The 19,877-nt window shown below is 64.4% G+C and overlaps 1 protein-coding gene across 1 annotated transcript in view; it reads right to left on the bottom strand.

Annotated features, from left to right (window-relative positions):
- Positions 1-429: 429 nt before the first annotated feature.
- CACNA1S (calcium voltage-gated channel subunit alpha1 S) overlaps positions 430-19,877 on the bottom strand; it is a gene marked incomplete at both ends in the record, with an annotated part of 26,693 nt that continues 7,245 nt past the window's right edge. Inside the window, 27 exon segments of the mRNA XM_079800873.1 lie at positions 430-681; positions 808-929; positions 932-956; positions 1,352-1,449; positions 1,645-1,709; positions 2,448-2,698; positions 3,825-3,953; positions 5,653-5,792; positions 6,325-6,426; positions 6,744-6,846; positions 7,137-7,233; positions 9,050-9,177; positions 9,372-9,531; positions 10,007-10,098; positions 10,820-10,885; positions 11,028-11,156; positions 12,056-12,112; positions 12,365-12,448; positions 13,339-13,449; positions 14,434-14,592; positions 15,958-16,159; positions 16,777-16,923; positions 17,206-17,258; positions 18,085-18,192; positions 18,428-18,515; positions 19,489-19,595; positions 19,858-19,877. The exon segment at positions 19,858-19,877 is cut by the window's right edge and continues 40 nt beyond it. Coding sequence (XP_079656999.1) covers positions 430-681; positions 808-929; positions 932-956; positions 1,352-1,449; positions 1,645-1,709; positions 2,448-2,698; positions 3,825-3,953; positions 5,653-5,792; positions 6,325-6,426; positions 6,744-6,846; positions 7,137-7,233; positions 9,050-9,177; positions 9,372-9,531; positions 10,007-10,098; positions 10,820-10,885; positions 11,028-11,156; positions 12,056-12,112; positions 12,365-12,448; positions 13,339-13,449; positions 14,434-14,592; positions 15,958-16,159; positions 16,777-16,923; positions 17,206-17,258; positions 18,085-18,192; positions 18,428-18,515; positions 19,489-19,595; positions 19,858-19,877 — 3,095 coding nt within the window.

Genomic DNA, 19,877 nt, shown 5'->3' with positions numbered 1-19,877 from the left:
CCGAGGAGACACGGTCACGGCCTCCAGGAAGGGGGGCTGGGCTGGCACCTGCCCATGGGCCGCCGGGCTCCCCGCAGAACCACGGCCGGGCTCCTGGGGAAGGGGCAGGGAGGGGGCGGGGAGGGGGAGGGGGAGGGGGAGGCTGGGCACAGGAGACAGACAGAGGCCAGGTGCCCAGTCTCAGGCCTGAGACTTTAATGTCCGGCGGGGGGCAGCCACCCCCCCGGGCGATCTGAATGATGCTGGGATCGCCCATGAACTGCGCCTCCTGCTGGCGAGGAGAGGGGCCTGCAGTCTCCTCCGACCGCCCCTGTGGTCCCCACTCAGCGGAGATGGGCGGCTGCCCCGATGGCTGACAATGTCCCTCCAGCACCCCCCCCTCACCCCCTCCTGGCCCGGAGGCCCCAGCCGAGGCCGAGGCCGAGGGGTTCAGGGCCGGGGGGGAATGAGGGTCTCCTGGGAGCCCTGATGCTGGTCGAGGCTGCCCACGGAGGACCGGAGGCTCGGGGGGCCCAGGGCGCCGGCCGCGCCCTCGGGGGGCTCTCGCATTCTCAGCAGCTCCGCGGCCGCGGTCTCCACCTCCTCCGGCGCCATCTGGCAGGCCTCCGCCAGGGCCTGGCCCGTGGCTGAAACGAAGCCGGTGTCCGCCGCCAGCGTGTCCAGGCCGCCTCGAAGCAGAGCCTTCAGGGAGGAGAGGCGGGGGGCGGGTCTCGCTGAGGGGGCTGCCTTGGGGCCTGGCCACCCCCCATCAGGCCCCCCCTGACCCCCATGCATGTAGCCCGGGACCCTGGTCCCGCCCGGCCTCACCTGCTGGATCAGCAGGGCGGTGGCGGGAGCCAGGCCCCCGGAAGGGCTCTCGGGGGTCCGGCCGCTGAGGGGGGCTTCCTCTCCCTCCGGCATCGGGGGCTCCGCCCTGGGGCGCTGTTCCTAAGGCACAAACAGACCCCAAGAGGACGCTGGAGCCATGGGGACCCAGCGAACCCCAGCTCTTCCGAGGGGACCTTCGCCCAGACCCACAGAAAGGGGTGGGCCCGCCGGCCGGCGTGGCTCAGGGGTTGAGCCTCCACCTATGAACCAGGAGGTCAGGGTTCAATTCCGGTCAGGGCACAGGCCCGGGGTTGCGGGCTCGATCCCCAGTAGGGGGCGTGCAGGAGGCAGCCGATCCATGGTTCTCTCTCATCATTGATGTTTCTCTCTCTCTCCCTCTCCTGTCCTCTCTGACATCAATAAAAATGTTTTAAAAAGAAAACAAAGGGGGTGTCCCGGGACTGGGGTCCCCTCTGTCATTGACGGGCAGCCCCGGCCACGCCCCCTCCCGCTGCACCCAGTCCCTCCCAGGCTCTGCCCCTACCTGGCCGGGCGCGGGAGCCGCCTGGGCTGGGGGCCCCGCTCTCGGGGGCAGCTGTGCTTCCCGCCTGGGCTGTCCCACGCGGCACTGGCTGCGGGGTCCTGTGGGCAGGGGGGCGAGGCCAGGACTCGTGGCCGCCCTGAGCCGGCGGAGGCCCGCCCGCCCCTCAGCCCCCCCGAGGCCCTGGGATGGGAGCGGCGTCTGGAGGGTGGACCGTGCTGGGGGCCCACTCCGCACCGTACCCCCCCCCCCCCCGCGGGAGAAGGCTCAGCCTCCAGGCGCCCAGAGAGACTCACCCAGGACCCCTCCTCTGGCAGCCGGCGTCCCCTTCTCCCCGGGGGACTCCCGTTCATAGCGGACCCTGGAATGGAAGGGGAGCAAGGCCGTGGAGCGGGGAGGGGAGGGCGCTGGGCCGCCCGCCATCCTGCCCCTCTGTGGGCCACAGGGGCTCCCCTCAGGGTCCGGCCCCATCTGCTCATCAGCTCATCAGCAGCAGCAGTGTCCGTGGCTGCAGCCTGGACTCCCGGCTGGCGCTCCGGGCGGGCATGGTGCCGGCTGACCCGGCTCTCCAAGACCAGGCCAAACCCATCCCGGCCTCGAGCCCCTGCTCACGGGGTTCTCCCGGCAGACACGCCCCTCCCCCCCGCCCACACCTGTCCCCCAGCCTCCAGGCCACTGGTTCTCGGCCAGGGCTGCACCCTGTCTCAGTCAGACCTGGGAGTGACTGCATCCCGCCCCAGAGGCCGCCGTGGAGCCCAGGCAAAGCCCCCCGGATGGTCCCCGGTTCTGACAGCCCCCCGGATGGGCCCCGGTTCTGACAGCCCCCCCCGATGTGCCCTGGCTCTCCCCCGAGCCGCCCAGCCACCACTCAGCACAGGTGGCCAGGCCCACAGGAGGCTGCCCCCGCGCCCAGGCCTGCCTCTCGCGTGAATTCAGGTGCCTGACGGACCCTCGGGGCACCAAGTCAAGCCAGGGACACCCCACGCACGTCGGGGCGACCCCTCCAAAACCAGCCTGGGGTCCCCTCGCCAGGCCTTCCCGGATCCACCCCCCCCCCCTCAGGACCCCGACACCCAGGGCTGGCGGCGGCCGGCTCTACCTGGAAAACGCCTGGCGGTCGCTATGGCGGCTGTTGCCCGTGGCAACGTTGGCGTTGGCGTTGTTGGTGTTGGCGCGGGCCAGCGGGTGGGCGCTGGGGTCCTGCGGGAAGTCCTCCAGGAAGACGGGGGACTCCAGCTCCTCCATCTCGATGTCGGAAAACTGCAGGGGCCGCTGGTTGGCCAGGACGGGCGCCAGGGAGCCGGGCCGGTCCAGGAAGTTGTCCACCTGGCCGAACAGGCCCCCGGTCCTCTGGGGGCGAGGAGGAGGGAGGGAAGGAGGACTGAGCGCCGGCCGGGCGAGGGCTGGGCGGGCAGATAACTTGCTGAGGGATATTGGACGTCGCAGGCCCCCTCCTGGGCCACCATCTCCTCACGGAGAACCCAAGAAGGGCCAGGCCGGCCTGGCTCAGCGGTGGAGCATCGACCTAGGAACCAGGAGGTCCCAGTTCGGTTCCCCGCCAAGGCACGTGCCCGGGTTGCGGGCTTGTATGGGGCGTACAGGCAGCAGCCGATCCGTGATGCTCTCTCATCATGGATGTTTCTCTCTCTCTCTCTCCCCCTCTTCCTTCCTCTCTGAAATCCGTAATAATAAAAAAGAACCCAATGCCCTAGCTCCATGGTCGGCAAACGGCGGCTTCGCGAGCCACAGGCGGCTCTTTGGCCCCTGGAGTGTGGCTCTTCCACAAAAGACCACGGCCTGGGCGAGTCTATGTGGAAGAAGTGGCGTTAGAAGAAGTTTAAGTTTAAACAATGTGGCTCTCCAAAGAAATGTCAATCGTTGTGCTGTTGGTATTTGGCTCTGTGGACTAATGAGTTTGCCGACCACTGGCCTAGCTGGTTTGGCTCCGTGAATAGAGCGTCGGCCTGCGGACTGAAGGGTCCTGGGTTCGATTCTGGTCAAGGGCACAGGCCCAGGTTGCGGGCTCAATCCCCAGTAGGGGGCGTGCAGGAGGCAGCTGATCCATGATTCTCTCTCATCATTGATGTTTCTCTCTCTCTCCCTCTCCCGTCCTCTCTGACATCAATAAAAATAAAAAAGAACCCAAGAAGGTTTTGCCAAGCGGTCTTTAAGGGGCCACAGGACACTAGACAGAGCTAAGGCTCGAGCCCAGGTAACCAGGACAGATGGGCATCAGGCCCCGGAGGGCTGGCGAGAGAGGAGGGTTGGCTGGGGCTGGGGCGGGAGGAGGGCGGGACGTGGTGGGGTGGGCGGGGGAGTCGGGGGAAGGATGTGTTTTGTTCCATCTGTTCCCTCGAGGAAGTCGGGTCCTTGATGCTGAGCCCTCCGAGCAGTGGGTGGTGGGCGTCTCTGGCTTCCACGTCCCCCTCCTGGGGCGCCCTCCCGTCCGTGATCGGCGTCTGCCCCCCGTGCTCACCCGGAAGATCCCCTCCTCCATGGCGGCCTCCACCATGGCCCTCTCCAGCTCCTCCTCGGCCGTCAGGTCTCCGGAGATCGTCCGGCGGATCTCTGGCGCCGCCTCCTCCTCAATGGTGCGCAGTCCGGCCTGGGGACGGAGACGGGACTCCCTGACCCTCCGGTCCAGGAGGGGAACCTGATCCACCCCACAGCCTCCCGCATTTCTTTCTTTTTTAAAAATATATTTTATTGATTTTTTACAGAGAGGAAGGGAGAGGGATAGAGTCAGAAACATCGATGAGAGAGAAACATCGATCAGCTGCCTCCTGCACACCCCCCACTGGGGATGTGCCCACAACCAAGGTACATGCCCTTGACCGGAATCGAACCCGGGACCCTTCAGTCTGCAGGCCGATGCTCTATTCACTGAGCCAAACCGGCCAGGGCTCTTTTTAAAAAAAAAAAAAAATATTTTATTGATTTCAGAGAGGAAGGGAGAGGAAGAGAGAGATAGAAATGCCAATGATGAGAGAGAATCATGGATCGGCTGCCTCCTGCACGCCCCACACTGGGAGTTGAGCCCACAACTAGAGCATGTGCCCTTGACCGGCATCGAACCTGGGACCCTTCAGTCCACAGGCCGGCGCTCTATCCACTGAGCCACACCGGCCAGGGCGGCCTCCCTCATTTCTAATCCTTGCCACCGGGGCTTCGGCTCTGGCCCCCCCCCTTCCTCTTTCTCGCCCTTCCTCTCTGAAGTCAATAATAAATATATATATATATATATATATATATATATATATATATATATATACTTTAAAAAGGTTCTTGCATTATATGTGCAACTTTCTAAATGGTAAGATAGTTCCAAGCTAAAAAAAAAAAAAAAAGCTGCTACAGCAATATATTTTTGAGCACACAACCCACGGGCATGTCTATTTTTTGAATTTATAAATTATGTGCATTCTAATACTGAACACCGAAAACTAGAAACAGCCTGGCCAGCGTGGCTCAGGGGCGGAGCGTCGACCTATCAACCAAGAGGTCAGGGTTCGATTTCCGGTCAGGGCACATGCCCGGGTTGCAGGCTCCATCTCCAGTGTGGAGCGTGCAGGAGGCAGCCAGTCCATGGTTCTCTCTCCTCATGGATGCTTCTCTCTCTCCCTCTCCCTTCCTCTCTGAAATCAATAAAAATATATTTGAGCCGAAACTGGTGCGGCTCAGTGGATAAAGCGTTGGCCTGCAGACTGAAGGGTCCCGGGTTCGATTCCGGTCAAGGGCAGGTACCTGGGTTGCGGGCACATCCCAGTAGGGGGCGTGCAGGAGGCAGCTGATCCATGTTTCTCTCTCATCGATGTTTCTAACTCTCTATCCCTCTCCCTTCCTCTCTGTAAAAAAATCAATAAAATATATTTAAAAATAAAAATAAAAAATATATTTGAAAAACACACACACAAAAAAAACCCTTGAAATAAAGAAGCGATGGGATAAAGCAAAGTTCTAACGTGCTTTGTACACCGAGGGGCTGGTCGTAAGCCGTCCCACCCCGGGGAGCGGGCTTCTCGGGAGAATATTGTTCTCATCCGACTCCCACGTCCCCTTTGGACAAGTCCCGCTCCCTCTGGTCCTGGTACCCAGAGATGGACGGGCTCCTGGCTCTCCGCTTGAGATGGGAACGTCTCCCATCACGGCCCCCGCCCCCCCTGTGACCTGCCTTCCCGTCTCCCCCTCCCCGCCCGGGCCCCCTCCTCCCCGCTGGGCCTCCATCCCTGGCCCTCCAGGACGCAGAGCACGAGCACCGGCCCCGAGGCCTGGCTCTGCGGCGGGCCCGGGCCGGCCCGGTTCACCTGGATCTGCACGGTGTTGGCGTCCTTGGCCTCCTTCTTGGGCCGGTAGCCGTAGTACTCCTCCTGCCGCTTCATGAACTTGCGGAAGTGCTCCTGGATGAGGAACGTGGCGTAGAACTTGCCCACCGTCACCTCGTCATCTGCGGGGGGCCGACAAGGGGTGTCCTGAGGCCTGAGGCCCGGGGAGAGCCGGGGCGCGGGGGGAGCCCCAGGTCGGGGCAGAGGATCCACCCCTCCTGTCTCGGACCTGGCCTGAGGCCACCATGGTGTCCGTCCAAGGTATTTAGGGAGGGTCAGGGCCATCCTCAGCTCTCTTGGAGCAGTCTCTCTCTCTCTCTCTCTCTCTCTCTCTCTCTCTCGCTCTCTCTCTCTCTCTCTCTCATAGGATTCTCTCCAGGCCTGGAATCGGGACCTCGTTTTCCCCATGGCGGAGAAAACCCCTTCCATGGGTTTTGCTTGAGCTGGTTGGGGGCCCTTGGGCCGTATTAATAGAGGTAGAGGGCACGGACCCAGGGAGGTGGACGTTCACCCAGGACCTGTCTCGCGGGCGCCGTCGCGCGAGGGTCGGCTTCTGCGCGGACAGGCGTGGGAGTGGGGAGCTCAGAGCGTGGCCACCCGGCCCGCAGCCCCTCCTCCGCTGGCCCTGGACCCTGGCCCCCGAGCCCCACGCACCTCCGATGGGAGGGATGACCTGGTCCAGGAGCTTCATGCTGGTCCTCTTCCAGATCTTCTTGATGATGGCCCTCAGCTCCTCGTTGGCCTGCTCAAAGTTCCCTGGGCGGAGGGACAGGCAGGGCCGGCCCTGAAGCCACCCAACCCCGCTGGGCGCGGCCGCCTGGGGCTCTGCCGCCCTCCCACCTTCCCTCTTTTCTTTAAAAAAAAAAATGTATTTTTATTGATTCCAGAGAGGAAGGAGAGGGAGAGAGAGAGAAACATCCGTGATGAGAGAGAACCATGGACCGGCTGCCTCCTGCACGCCCCCTACTGGGGATGGAGCCTGCAACCTGGGCCTGTGGCCTGATGGGGAATCGAACCCTGACCTCCTGGTTCCTAGGTCGACGCCAACCACTGAGCCACCCGGCCGGGCTCACCTTCCGTCTTGATCTTGAGGGCGGTGCGCACCAGGGCGAAGAGGGTGGCGTTGAAGGTGACGGTGCCGTCACTGTTGAGGGGCATGTTCATGCCCACGAGCCGCTGTGCGGGGAGAGGGGGGGTTCGCTGCGGGGCGGGGACCCGGCCACACCGGGCAGGCCGTCCTCACCCGGTCTGCGGGCCGGGAGGGGCCGGGCAGGAGGGCTGGGGGGCCGGACCCCTTCACGGGGGGGAGGGGACGGAAGGATGAGTAGGGGGCGTTGTCAGACTGTAGTCCTGGGGGAGGGGGGCTGGGGACCCGGGAGATGGCCGCTCTGAGGGGGCGGCCAGCTTCCCGTCCCCGGATCCCGAGTCTCTGCCTGTCCCCGGGGCCCTCCCTGGCGCAGGGTTACCTTACAGGCCACGCGGTGGGGGCAGAACTTCCCGAAGCCCAGGGGGGGCTGGATCCGCCGCAGCAGCGTCACCACGTCCAGGTGTTTGATGCGGCCCCTGCGGAGACACGGCTGTGGGCCCGGCCGCCCGCCCCCGGCCCCTCCCGCCGCCCGCCCACGGCCCCATCCGGCCCCGCCCCCGGCCCATCCCGGCCCCGCCCACAGCCCCATCCGGCCCCGCCCACAGCCCCTCCCGGCCCCGCCCACAGCCTCCCGGCCCCGCCCACAGTCCCTCCTTCCCCGCCCACAGCCCCTCCGGCCCCGGCCCCGCCCACAGCCCCTGGCCCGCCCACAGCACTCTCAGCTTCTCCCACACCCTCCAGGCCCCGCCCCCGGCCCCTCCGGCCCCGCCCACAGCCCCTCCTGGCCCCGCCACAGCCCCTCCCAGCCACCCGCCCACAGCCCTTCCTGGCCCCACCCACAGTCACTCCAGGCCCCGCCCACATCCCCCTCCGGCCCCTCCCACAGTCCCTCCCGGCCCCGCCCACAGCCACTCCAGGCCCCGCCCACAGCACTCTCAGCCCCTCCCACACCCCTCCAGGACCCGCCCACAGCTCCCCGGCCCCGCCCACAGCCCCTCCCGGCCACCCGCCCACAGTCCCCTCTGGCCCCACCCACAGCCCCTCCCAGCCACCCACCCACAACCCCCTCCCAGCACAGGGAACGGTGAGGGACAGGCAAGCGCGTCCGTGTGTCCCAACCAGGCCTAGGCGGGGTGGTGGTGGGGGAGCCAGCTTCCCTTTTTGATTTTTTAAAATATGTTTTTATTAATTTCTTTTTTAGAGAGAGAGAGAGAGAGAAACATCAATGAGAGAGAATCACCATCAATAGGCTGCCTCCTGCACGCCCCCTGCTGGGGATCGAGTCTGAAACCCTGACCTGGTTCATAGGTCGACGCTCAACCACGGAGCCACACTGGCTGGGCCAGCTCCTCTCTCTCTCTCTCTCTCTCTCTCTCTCTCTCTCTCAGATAGAAGCCAGAATTCTCTCTCTCCAGGCCTGCCATCTGGACCTCACTTTCCCCGTGGCAGAGCCTTCCTTGGGTTTTGGTCCAGCTGGTGGGGGGCTCTTGGGCTGTATTAATAGAGGTAGAGGGTACAGATCAGGGGAGGTGGACGTTCACCTACGAATGACCCGTCTCCTGGGTCGCCGTAAGGGTTAAATGAGATAATACACACAGTGGTCAGAGCGGTGCCTGTCCCCCAGGAAGCGGCCCTGAAATAGGAGCTTATTCGCTTTTCGGAAAGAACAGAAGGCAGCCGCGCCTACGGATGCCCTGAGGGTCAGGTTAGGCCAGTGGTCGGCAAACTCATTAGCCAACAGCGCCAAATATCAACAGCACAACGATTGCAATTCCTTTGGAGAGCCACACTTTTTAAACTTAAACTTCTAACGCCACTTCTTCAACATAGACTCGCCCAGGCCGTGGTATTTTGTGGAAGAGCCACACACAAGGGGCCAAAGAGCCGCATGTGGCTCGCGAGCCGCCGTTTGCTGACCACGGGGTTAGGGGCGAGGCAGAACTGGCCTGGTCTGTCTGGGTGGGGCCGGGGTCTGTGTTCTTACCAAAGCCGATGGTCAGATGGCCAAGCGCTGAGAGCCTGGCCAGGTACTGAGCTCCCGGCTCCTACACCTGCCCACTCAGAACCTGGGCGGCCATGTCCCAAGAAAGCCAGGAGGGGGCGCTGTGGGGTCCCTCCCAACCTCCAACCCCGAGGAGAGAAAGTCCCGTTCTCTGAGCCGGGACCTCGGATGCTGAAGGGACAGGCAGCCGGCTCATTCCTAGCAAACCGGACAGACGGACGCGGGAACGGGGTCTGAGACGGAGGGTCCAAGGGGGAGGGGGGGCCCGGCGTCTGCAGTCCTGGACTCACGTGGCCTCCGGGTCGTACTCCGCCCAGATGGCCTTGAACTCGTCCAGGTGGTGAGGGCCCAGGATGGACCAGTCCCGTGTGAGGTAGTCGAAGTTGTCCATGATGACGGCCACGAACAGGTTGATGATCTGTCAGGGGGGACCCGGGGACCCCGACATGGAAGGGGACCAGTGGGAGGGGGCTGCAGCCGAGGGCCCGAGACACCCGGCCTCTCACCCCCACACGCCCCAGAGGTTGACCCGGGAGAGACAGAGACGGCGCTGGCCAGGGAGGCCAGCCTAGCGCCCGCCCGCCCCGAGGCCTGCTGTGCCCGCCGGCTCACCAGGAAGGCGCAGAGCATGTAGAAGCTGATGAAGTAGTAGTAGGCGAAGTTGGTGCCGCACGAGTACTCCTCGCCCGGCGCGTACTCGGACGCCGGGTCGCACAGCTTCCCGTAGCTGCTGGCGAGCAGGACCTCCTGCCAGGCCTCGCCCGTCGCACACCTGCAAGGGAGGGGCTCGTGGGCGGGGGCCGGGGAGCAGAGGGGGCTGCCCCCCCCCCGGCGTCGGGAGGTCAGTGTGAGCTGGGCCTCAGTTTCCCCTCTGCACCGCAGCCCCCCTGCTCTACCCATGGGGGCAGCAGAAGCAGGAGGTAAAAGACCAAAAACAAAAAGGGGGTTTCTTGGATGGAGCGGCAAAACCACTCCATGATGCACGTCACGGGAGGGGGCAGCAAGAGCGGGGCAGGGTCAGAGGTCACCGAGGCCTCACTGAGCCTCTGAAGGCTTTTGGGCCTCCGCCTCCTGCTCCTGGGATGGGATTGGGGGGACGGGTGCATGCACTCAGGCGCGGCTCCGTCCTACGTGGGGCCCCAGGGGACACGGAGACGCCCCGGACGTGATGGGGGCGGCAGAGTGTTAGCCGCTGAGCGCAGGGCCCCGTGTAAAGGCCCTGGGGTCCGTGGGGCGGGGCCTCGTGCCTGAAGAGCAGCAGCACGGCCTGCGGGAAGGTCTGGAAGTTGTTGTTGCGGTTTATCGGGGTCCCGTCCACCAAGGCGATCTTCCCGAACATCTGCAAACACACGGGGCCGCCTGAGGGACCGGCTGGGTCTGCGGGCCGCTGTCGCCCCCTGGCCCAGGCCCCCTCCCCTGAGCTCCTCCAGGTCCCCTCCCTTCCGGCTGTCTCAGCCCTGAGGCACATACACAGAGTGGCCAAATTGTGATGATCTCTGAATGCATAATAACCTGGCCACCCAGTGTGTGTATATACATATATATATATTAGAGGCCCAGTGCATGAATTTGTGCATGGGCGGGGTCCGGCCAGCCTGGCCAGGGGGAGGGGACGTGGGCGGTTGGCCGGCCTGCCTGCTGGTCGAACTCCTGGTCGAGGGGACAATTTGCATATTAGCCTTTTATTCTATAGGATAGACACTGAGTGGCCAGATGATGATGCGTTCAGAGATCATTACAATCTGGCCACTCCGTGTACATGGGACCGTTTGCGGGGTTGGATGAGCCTCCTGAAGCAAAGCAGGGGGGTGGGGGTGAGGGAGGGGGCAGACAAGCATCCCTACCAGCGGTCGACGGCAGGGGCGGCTCTCACGGGAGGTGGGCTGAGCCCCCCGGGGCCTCTAATGGGCCCGAGACACAGCCTGGGCCCTGGGGCTGCCTCCGCCTGACCCACTCACACGGCAACAGCGGGGACCACGGGCGGCCAGGCCGGGCTGGCAGGAGGGGGCGCCCCACCCCGCCAGGACCACGGTGCCTCCGAGACCCTCCGGCGCCCTCACCTGCATGCCGATGACGGCGTAGATGAAGAACAGCATGACGATGAGCAGGGCCACGTAGGGCAGGGCCTGGGGGGAGGAGGGGGCCTGAGGCTTTCCTGCTCTGGGCCTGCCTCCCCCAGCTCCGCAGGGACCCCAGGCCCCCCCAGGACGGGGCAAGGAGGGTCCCCGGGGGGAGGGTCCCTGTGGGGGGGGAGGGCCGGGCCCGCACCTGGAAGGACTTGATGAAGGTCCAGAGCAGGGTGCGCACGCCCTCGGCCCGGCTCAGCAGCTTGATCAGCCTCATGACCCGGAACAGGCGGAAGAAGGCGCTGGAGATGCGGGCGCTCTCGTCGGGGTCCTGCGGGGCGGCGGCCCCAGAGGCCGGGGTCAGGGGTCAGGGGTCAGGGGTCGGGGCAGGAAGGGCGGAGGGGCCGTGTGTGGGGGAGACAGGAGTCCCTGTGGGGCGTGTGGCCTCAGCGCTGGCCCTGCCTGGGCTCCGGGAGGCTCTGGGCTCCCAGCTGGGAGGAGGGGGTGGGGGAGCACGGAGCAGGTGTGAGCCACCCTGTCGGGGGGGCTGGGCCTGGGGTGAGGCCGTGACCAGGCCTCGGGGCCTCCTGTCTCATCTCACCTCCTCTCTCTCTCTTTTATTTTATTTTTTACATATTTTATTGATTTTTTTTACAGAGAGGAAGGGAGAGGGATAGAGAGTCAGAAACACCAATGATGAGAGAGAATCATGGATCGGCCGCCTCCTGCACGCCCCCTACTGGGGGTCGAGGACAACCCGGGCATGTGCCCCGACTGGGAATCGAACCCGGGACCCTTCCGTCCCCAGGCCGACGCTCTATCCACTGAGCCACACCGGCTCGGGCTCATCTCACCTTCTCTTGAAGCTGCCCCATGAGCAGCTCTCCCCCCCCCCCCACCCCAGGGCCCTCCCAGCACAGAGCGTCCCTAAGGCTCCCTCACAGCTCTGCCCCCGTGACCCGGCCACACCCCAGCCAGGCCGCCTCTGCCCTGCGCTCCCCTCAGACGCCCGGAGAGCCACCCCCCACCCCCCAGTTTCCAGGGCGCTGAGAACCCCACGGCATCCATGCGTGAGCCATGCATGTTCTATCACAGAGCCTGCCCCACCCTGACCCGGGCCCTGGTGGGGTCACTGCTCTGGGGCGGGGGGGAGTCCTGAGTGCGGGTCCCCCCCATGCACCCGGCCAGGCCTCAGCATGCAGGCGGCGGGCGCATGCAGCCGGGGATTACCACGGTGCCGCAGCCGCCACCCAGGCAGTACAGCCCCCCGCTGGAGGCCAGGAAGGTCTGTGGAGAGAAGCGATGGGGGTGGGGGGGGGGGAGAGAGGAGGAGGGACGTGGTAGGAGGGCAAGAGAGAAAGAGACAGTGAGGCCGGGCATGGAGGCCCAAGGGGCAGCCCCTCGGGGTGGGGGGGAGTCAGGGGGGGGCGCGAGGACCAAGCCGTGGGGACAGGGAGGCACAGGCTGGGGGCCGGGGAGCAGGAAGAGGAGGGAGACGGACAGGCCCAGGTCCCCCCTCACCGCCCGCCCCCCACTCACGTCGATCTCGCTGAGGATGACGTCGATGATGCTGCCGATGACGATCAGGAAGTCAAACACGTTCCAGGGGTCCCCGAAGTAGCCCTGGGGGGGCAGGGATGGGAATCGGGGTGAGGAGGCACGGAGGGAGGCGCTCCGGAGGGAGGCCAGCAGGGGGGGTGGGAATGCAGACTTGGGGCCAGGCCCAGGCCCAGGGGGCTCCCCTCTCCTGGAGCTCCTACCACACACACACACACACACACACCCCCACTCCCAGGCCCTCTCCCTCTGGTCCTTAGTGTCCTCCAGCCATAGAGGGGTCAGTGGGCCCGGCCGGCGTGGCTCAGTGGCTGAGCATCGACCTATAAACCAGGAGGTCGGGGGTTCGATTCCCGGACAGGGCACATGCCCGGGTTGCGGGCTCAATCCCCAGTGTGGGGCGTGCAGGAGGCAGCCAGTCCATGATTCTCTCTCATCATTGATGTTTCTCTCTCTCTCTCTCTCTCTCTCTCCCCCCTCCCTCTCTCCCTTCCTCTCTGAAATCAATAAAAAAAATATTTCTTAAAAAAATAAAAATAATAAAGTGGTCAGGGTGGGGGGGTTGGGAACTCAGGGTTTGGGGTCCAGGTCCGGATGGGGAGCTCTTCCATCCGTCTCCCTCGAAGCCTGGCCGTGGCTGGGCAGGGCAGACCTGCCAGGGTGCGGCTGGGCTGGGCATGAGGTGGTGGACATGGGAGCCAAGGACACAGCAAGGGGCTCCCCGCCCCCCCCCCCACCCCCCAGCCACGGGCTGAGCCTCAGAAGCCGGGCTTGGAGGCGGGGGGCAGCCTGACTCTCTTGCCCGTCCATGTCTGAAGGTGGACATGGCCAAGGGGGTGAGTAGCTCGGGAGCCCATGAAGGACCTTCTGTAGAACAGGCTGGGGCGGGGGGTGGGGGTATGAGAGGGCCCCTCCCCGGCCTCAGCCGCCCGCCTGGCCTGTGGCCCAGCACTCACCTTGGCCTTGAACGCCATGAGCTTGAGGATCATCTCCAGGGTGAAGATGATGGTGAAGGCCACGTTGAGGATGTCCGAGATGTGGTTCATCTCCTCCGACTGGTTGTAGTGCTGGGGGGGGGGGGGGGACAGGACAGGGTTGGGGGGGTCTGGCTTCCCCATCCCACAAAGGCATTCTCAGAGCCTCCCCACCCCCTTCCTCGGGCCCCCGGCCCACTGCTCTCTTTAATCTCAAAACGCTGGGAGCCAGCCCGGCCGGCGGGGCTCAGTGATTGCGCGTTGACCAATGAACCAGGAGGTCAAGGTTCGATTCCCGGTTGGGGCACATGCCCGGGTTGCGGGCTCGATACCCAGTGTGCCCTGAGTGGGAATCGAACCTCGACCTCCTGGTTCATTGGTCGACGCTCAACCGCTGAGCTACGCCAACTGGCCGGAATTACCTCTTTATTATTTTTTATTTCTTATTTTTTAAAATATATTTTATTGATTATTTTACAGAGAGGAAGGGAGAGGAATAGAGAGTTAGAAACATCGATGAGAGAGAAACATCCATCAGCTGCCTCCTGCACACGCCCTACTGGGGATGTGCCCGCAACCAAGGTACATGCCCTTGGCCGGAACCGAACCTGGGACCCTTCAGTCCGCAGGCCGATGCTCCATTCACCAAGCCACACCGGTGAGGGCTGGAATTACCTCTTTAATAAACAGTCAGGCCCTGGCTGGTGTGGCTCAGTAGACAGAGCATTGGCCTGCGGACTGAAGGGACCCGGGTTTGATTCTGGTCAAGGGCACATGCCTGGGTTTCGGGCTCAATCCCCAGTGTGGGGCGTGCAGGAGGCAGCCGATCCATGATTCTCTCTCCTGATTGAGGTTTCTCTCTCTCTCTCTCTCCCTCTCCCTTACTGTCTGAAATCAATAAAAATATATTTAAAATAATGAAAAAAAAAAAAAACAGCCAGGCGCCTGGCCACAAGGCCTGGGCCGGTTCACGCCTCTGTCCCGAGGGGCACGGGGAAGAACAGATGGGGGGCCATCCTGGACCCCGGCCCACCCCGGCCCCAGCCCGGCCCCAGCCTGGCCCGGCCCGGCCCTCACCTGCATGCCCAGGCAGATGGTGTTGAGCATGATGAGGGCGAACATGAGGTACTCGAAGTAGGACGAGGTGACCACGTACCACACCTGGTACTGGTACGGGTTCTTGGGGATGTAGCACCTCAGGGGGCGGGCCTTCAGGGCGTACTGCACGCACTGGCGCTGAGACACACACGGGGGCCGTCAGCCCTGGGCGACCACCCCCTCCACGCCCACGCCCACACCCACACCCACGGGCGGGAGGGGACCCCCCCCCCCGGGCACGTCGGGGCCTGTGGCCGAGGGTCTCTGCTGGACCCATTAGGGCCGGGGTGGGGAGCCTTTTTTCCCCGCCGAGGGCCATTGGGAGGTGTCTGACATCATCCGAGGGCCATTGGGAGGGGTATGACATCATCCGAGGGCCATACAGAACGACCCACTCCAACGTGAGCCGGCGACAGCTGGTCGACGATTCTCTCTCTCTCCTCATTGATGTTGCTCTCTCTCTCCCTCCCTTCATCTCTGAAATCAACAAAAATATATTTTAAAAACAAATCAGCCTGCGATAGCTGGTCAACCATTTAGGGAACTCACCCCTGACACCTGGGCAGGGCCAGACCAGATGATGTCACGGGCCTTATACGGCCCGTGGGCCGGACGTGCCCCGGCCCTGCTTTAGGGGCAGGGTCCGTGGGTTGGCGGGCTCCCCCCTGGTCATCACGGGCCTTTGTGAACGTGACCCGTGTCCAGCCCGGGGCTCTGAGGGCTTCCTTCCCTCTGGGCATCACGAGGCTCCTAGAGGACCCCCACCCGTCAGCTTGTACGGCTTCCCATTGGCGATGGGTGGGAGACGGGGTGGGTGCATGGAGGCTGCAAGGGGAGGACCTGGGTCACCCCAGCCCTGGGCTCTTCAGGGGCAGGAGCCCCGTCAGGTGGCCCAGGCACCTGGTTCTTTCTTAAAAAAAAAAAAATTATATATATATATATATATATATATACACACACACACACACACACTGAGTGGCCAGATTATTACGATTTCTGAAGGCATAATAATCTGGCCACTCAGTATATCTACATCTATATCTATATCTATATCTATATCTATATCTATATCTATCTATATCTATATATATGTTAGAGGCCTGGTGCATGAATTCGTGCATGGGTGGGGTCCGGCCAGCCTGGCCAGGGGGAGGGGACATGGGCGGTTGGCCAGCCTGCTTGCTGGTCGAACTCCTGGTCGAGGGGACAATTTGCATATTAGCCTTTTATTATATAGGATATGTACTGAGTGACCAGATGATTATGTGTTCAGAGATCATCATCATCTGGCCACTCAGTGTATGTGTATGTGTGTGTATCAGAGAGAAAGGGAGAGGGAGAGGGAGAGAGCATCAATGATGAGAGAGAACCCTGGGTCGGCTGCCTCCTGCACGCCCCCTACTGGGGATCGAGCCCACTTGTGCCCTGATGGGGAATGGAACCGTGACCTCCGGGTTCACGGGCCGCCGCTCTGGGCTGGGCCGGGCCGGGCTGGGCCGGCACCTGGTTCTTGTCCAGCTCGCAGTTCTTGTACTCGGTCTCGCCCTGCTCCTGGAAGGTGACGATGACGAAGCCCACGAAGATGTTCATCATGAAGAAGGCGATGAGGATGATGTAGACGATGAAGAAGATGGCCATCTCCACCCGGTGGTTGTGGACGGGGCCCTTGTCCTCCTCGTAGGCGTCGATGGCCTTGTACAGGAGCCTGGGGCGGGCGGGGGAGACGGGGCGGCTGGGTGGCCTGGCAGGGGGCCAGCCAGGGCGGGGGCTTTGCCCCCTGGGGGTGCTTGTGCGCAGCGAGTGATGGGAGAACAAGTCAGAGGGTGCCGGGGAAGCCTGGGACACATCCCAGAATGCATCTGCCTTTCCCTGGGGGCCCCTCTCCCCCAGCCCCTCAGAGAGCTCTCCACGGATGGAGACATTGCTCAGAGCCCCTGCCCCTCAGGCTGTCTTTGGAACGACACGTCCTCTAGAGTCTAGGCCCGCGGTCGGCAAACGGCGGCTCGCGAGCCACACGCGGCTCTTTGGCCCCTTGAGTGTGGCTCTTCCACAAAACACCATGGCCTGGGCGAGTCCATGTTGAAGAAGTGGCGTTAGAAGACGTTTACGTTTAAAAAATGTGGCTCTCCAAAGACATGTCAATCGTTGTGCTGTTGATGTTTGGCTCTGCTGACTAATGAGTTTGCCAACCACTGAGCTAGACCATCGGAGCCGGGGGCTGGCTGAGCACCGCCCAGGGGCCTGGGGGCTGGGGAGGGACTGAGGGGCCCCTGGCCCTGCCCCGACCATGCCCTGGGGGCCCCGGGCCCCGCCCTCACTCACTGCGGCCACCCCTCGAAGGTGGAGACGGTGAAGAGGGACATCATGGCCGACAGCACGTTGTCGAAGTGGAACTCATTGTGCACCCACTCACGGGGGCGCAGCTCGATCTGCGTGGGGTCCCCGTCCTTGTAGATGTAGTAGTAGCCCCTTCAGGGGATTGGGGGGGAGTCACTGCACTGGGCATGGCTGGGCCGCCCCCGCCCTCCGCCCCCACATCCTCCGGGCCCTGGGCAGTGAGTGTGCAGGACCAATGGTGGTCGAGATTGGACCGGAGGGGACACGGCTGGGCACCCCTTTTGGGACGAGGGGCTTTGTCCCATTCCCCCTGCCTGAAGGGCCGCCTGCCCCTCTCAGGTGTCCCCGCAAAGGGCCGTCCCGCCGGGTACCTACCCCCCCCCCCCCCCCAGAGTCCCACAGAGCCCCACACACCTGCATTCCTTCTCCGTCATCTTGGACAAGTCATTGCAGCTGAAGAACTTCCCCTGCGCCCAGGACAGGGAAAGAGGAGGGAGGAGAGAGGGAGGGAAGAAGGGAGGGAGGGAAGGAGGGAGATGGGTTGTCATGGAAACAAGGATCCAATGATGGGCAGGAGAAGGAAGGCAGAATGTCTGGACTGAGGAGCCTGAGTCTTCCTCCCAGAGGGTGGCCCAACCAGGGGGCGGGGCCCAGACTGGTCCTCCAGCACCGAGGCCCACGCCCTCAGCCTGCTCCCGGCCCCCAGCCCCGGCCCTGACCCGGGGAAGCAGCCCCCTGCCTGTGTGATGAATGAACGAACGAATGAATGAATGAATGTTATCGCGTGTCTTAAGTCTGGTGATTTTCAAGCAGGACACGTGGGGGCAGGAGAAGACCGGGTCCGGGAAGGAGGAGCCGGGGGTCGGGGCTGTGCTCAGGGTCCCTCTCTACGTCCCGCAGATGGTCCCAGAGCCGGGGCGTCGGGAGGGACCCCCAGCCGGGCTGGTCCCTGGAGAGGAACCGAGCACCGTGCTGTCCCCGAAAGTGAGGACAGAATGGGGTGGGCGCCCAGATGTGTGGCGATGGGACCCCTGCCCTCAGCGTTCCTGGGAGACGGAATGAGCTGGACACCCCAGCCGGCACTCGGGGTGCAGAAGCCCAGGCGACGAGGAGGAGGAGGGGGAACTGATGGGCGGGAGGGGGGGGTGCAGGCTGGGCAGGTGTGGGGTGTCGCCGGCCTCCTCAAGGAGAAGCCAGGGAGACCGCGGACACACGGGGAGCCTGGAGGACCCCGTTTCCCAGGTGGGGGCTCCCTTAGCCGGGGCGGAAGGGGCCCCTGGGGGGCGGGCTCACCTTGAAGAGCTGGACGCCGACGCAGGCGAAGATGAACTGCAGGAGGGTGGTGACCAGGACGATGTTGCCGATGGTGCGGATGGCCACGAACACGCACTGCACCACGTGCTGCGGAGGGAGGGCGCTGGGCGAGGCGGAGGGGACCCGGGACCCGCAGCCCCCGGAGCCCCCGCTGGTTGCAGGCAGAGAGGCGGGGGGGGGGCAGGGGGGCATGGGGGGAGCCCGGCTGCCCAGCCTCATCCTCGGCCCCCACGATGGGCAGAGGCCACGGGCAGTGCCCAGACTCTGGGCTGAGGACCCTGGAGTCGCCCCCACCCCCACCGGGGCCGCCAGGTCCTCTCACCTTCAGCCCTTTGGCTCGGTTGATGGCTCGCAGGGGTCGGAGCACCCTCAGCACCCTCAGGATCTTCACCACGGAGATGGAGCTGGACCTGGGGAGGCGGGGCGGGGCTGAGAACAAGGGGCGGGGCTTGGGCGGGGCTAAGGAAGGCTGAGGGCGGGGCCAAGGGTGGGGGCGGGGCTAAGAACAGGCTGAGAATGAGGGGGCGGGGCTAAGGACAGGCCGAGGGTGGGGCCGAGAGTAGGGGCGGGGCTAAGGACAGACCTAGGGCGGGGCCGAGAGTAGGGGCGGGGCTAAGGACAGGCTGAGGGCGGGGCCGAGAGTAGGGCCGAGGCTAAGGACAGGCTCGGGCGGGGCCGAGAGTGGGGGCGGAGCTAAGGACAGGCTGAGGGCGGGGCCAAGGGCGGGGGCGGGGCTAAGGACAGTCAGAGGGCGGGGCCGAGAGTGGGGGCGGGGATAAGGACAGGCTGACGGCAGGGCTGAGAACAAGGGGGCGGGGCTGGGGCGGGGCTAAGGACAGGCAGAGGGCGGGGCCGAGAGTGGGGGCGGGCCAGGGTCGGGGCCAAGGGGAGGTTGAGGACGGAACCACGCCTGTGGCTGAAGGTGTGGCCGAGGGCGTGGCCGGAGGCGGGGCTAAGGGCAGCAGCTCCAGCCTCCACCTCCTCCAGCCTCCTGCTCTCTGGGGCCTCTTTCTGCCTGAACACTGCCTCCCTCCCACCTTCCCCTCCCCTGGGTGAGGGCCGCCCAGGTAAAGCTGCCTCCAGGTACAGGGCCCAGCTCCCATCCCCCACGAGCAGCACAGAGCGGGCCTCCTGCCTGGGGAGGGGGTGCAATCTCGTCTCCCCCATCAGACTGGGAGCACCCAGGGTAGGGGCCATGCTGCCCCCGGGGCTGCTGGGACTGCCTCTCCTCGCGATCCCCTCCTGGTCGCCAGCTCTGCCCCCGGGCGTGGCCGCTCCAGTCCCGTTGGTGACACCCCTAGGACCTGGCCCCGTTGATGTCTGTGGGACCCCCGCCCTGTGGCTCGGTGCCCTGAGGCCCCGGCCGGCCCCGCCCCTGCTCACGGGAGCCCCATGGAGATGAGGGACACGGCCACCACCAGCAGGTCCAGGATGTTGAAGTAGTTGCGGCAGAAGGAGCCCTTGTGCAGGAAGGCGCCGTAGGTCGTCATCTGGGGAGGCAGGAGCACCCTGGGTGGGGCCGAGCCGCTGCCAGGCTGTGCCCCACGCGGAAGGCCCCCACCCAGGCTGTGAGCTCACACCCATCTGCTCCCTGGGTTCTGCTCCTGCCTCCCTCTCTCCACCTTCTTGCTTCCCTCACCCCGCCACCGGCCCTGGGGTGAGTGCTGAGTGGGTGAAAGCCACACCAGGTCGGGGTCCCTGGCCCAGAGACACTCCACGCCCCAGCGGGAGCCGCCCGGGGCCTTCACTCACCTTGAGGACAATCTCCACAG

Source organism: Cnephaeus nilssonii (assembly GCF_951640355.1).
Source record: "Cnephaeus nilssonii genome assembly, contig: SCAFFOLD_172, whole genome shotgun sequence".
NCBI lineage: Eukaryota > Metazoa > Chordata > Mammalia > Chiroptera > Vespertilionidae > Cnephaeus > Cnephaeus nilssonii.
The sequence above is the reverse complement of the archived record's forward strand: the minus strand, read 5'-3'. Positions and strand labels throughout refer to the sequence as shown.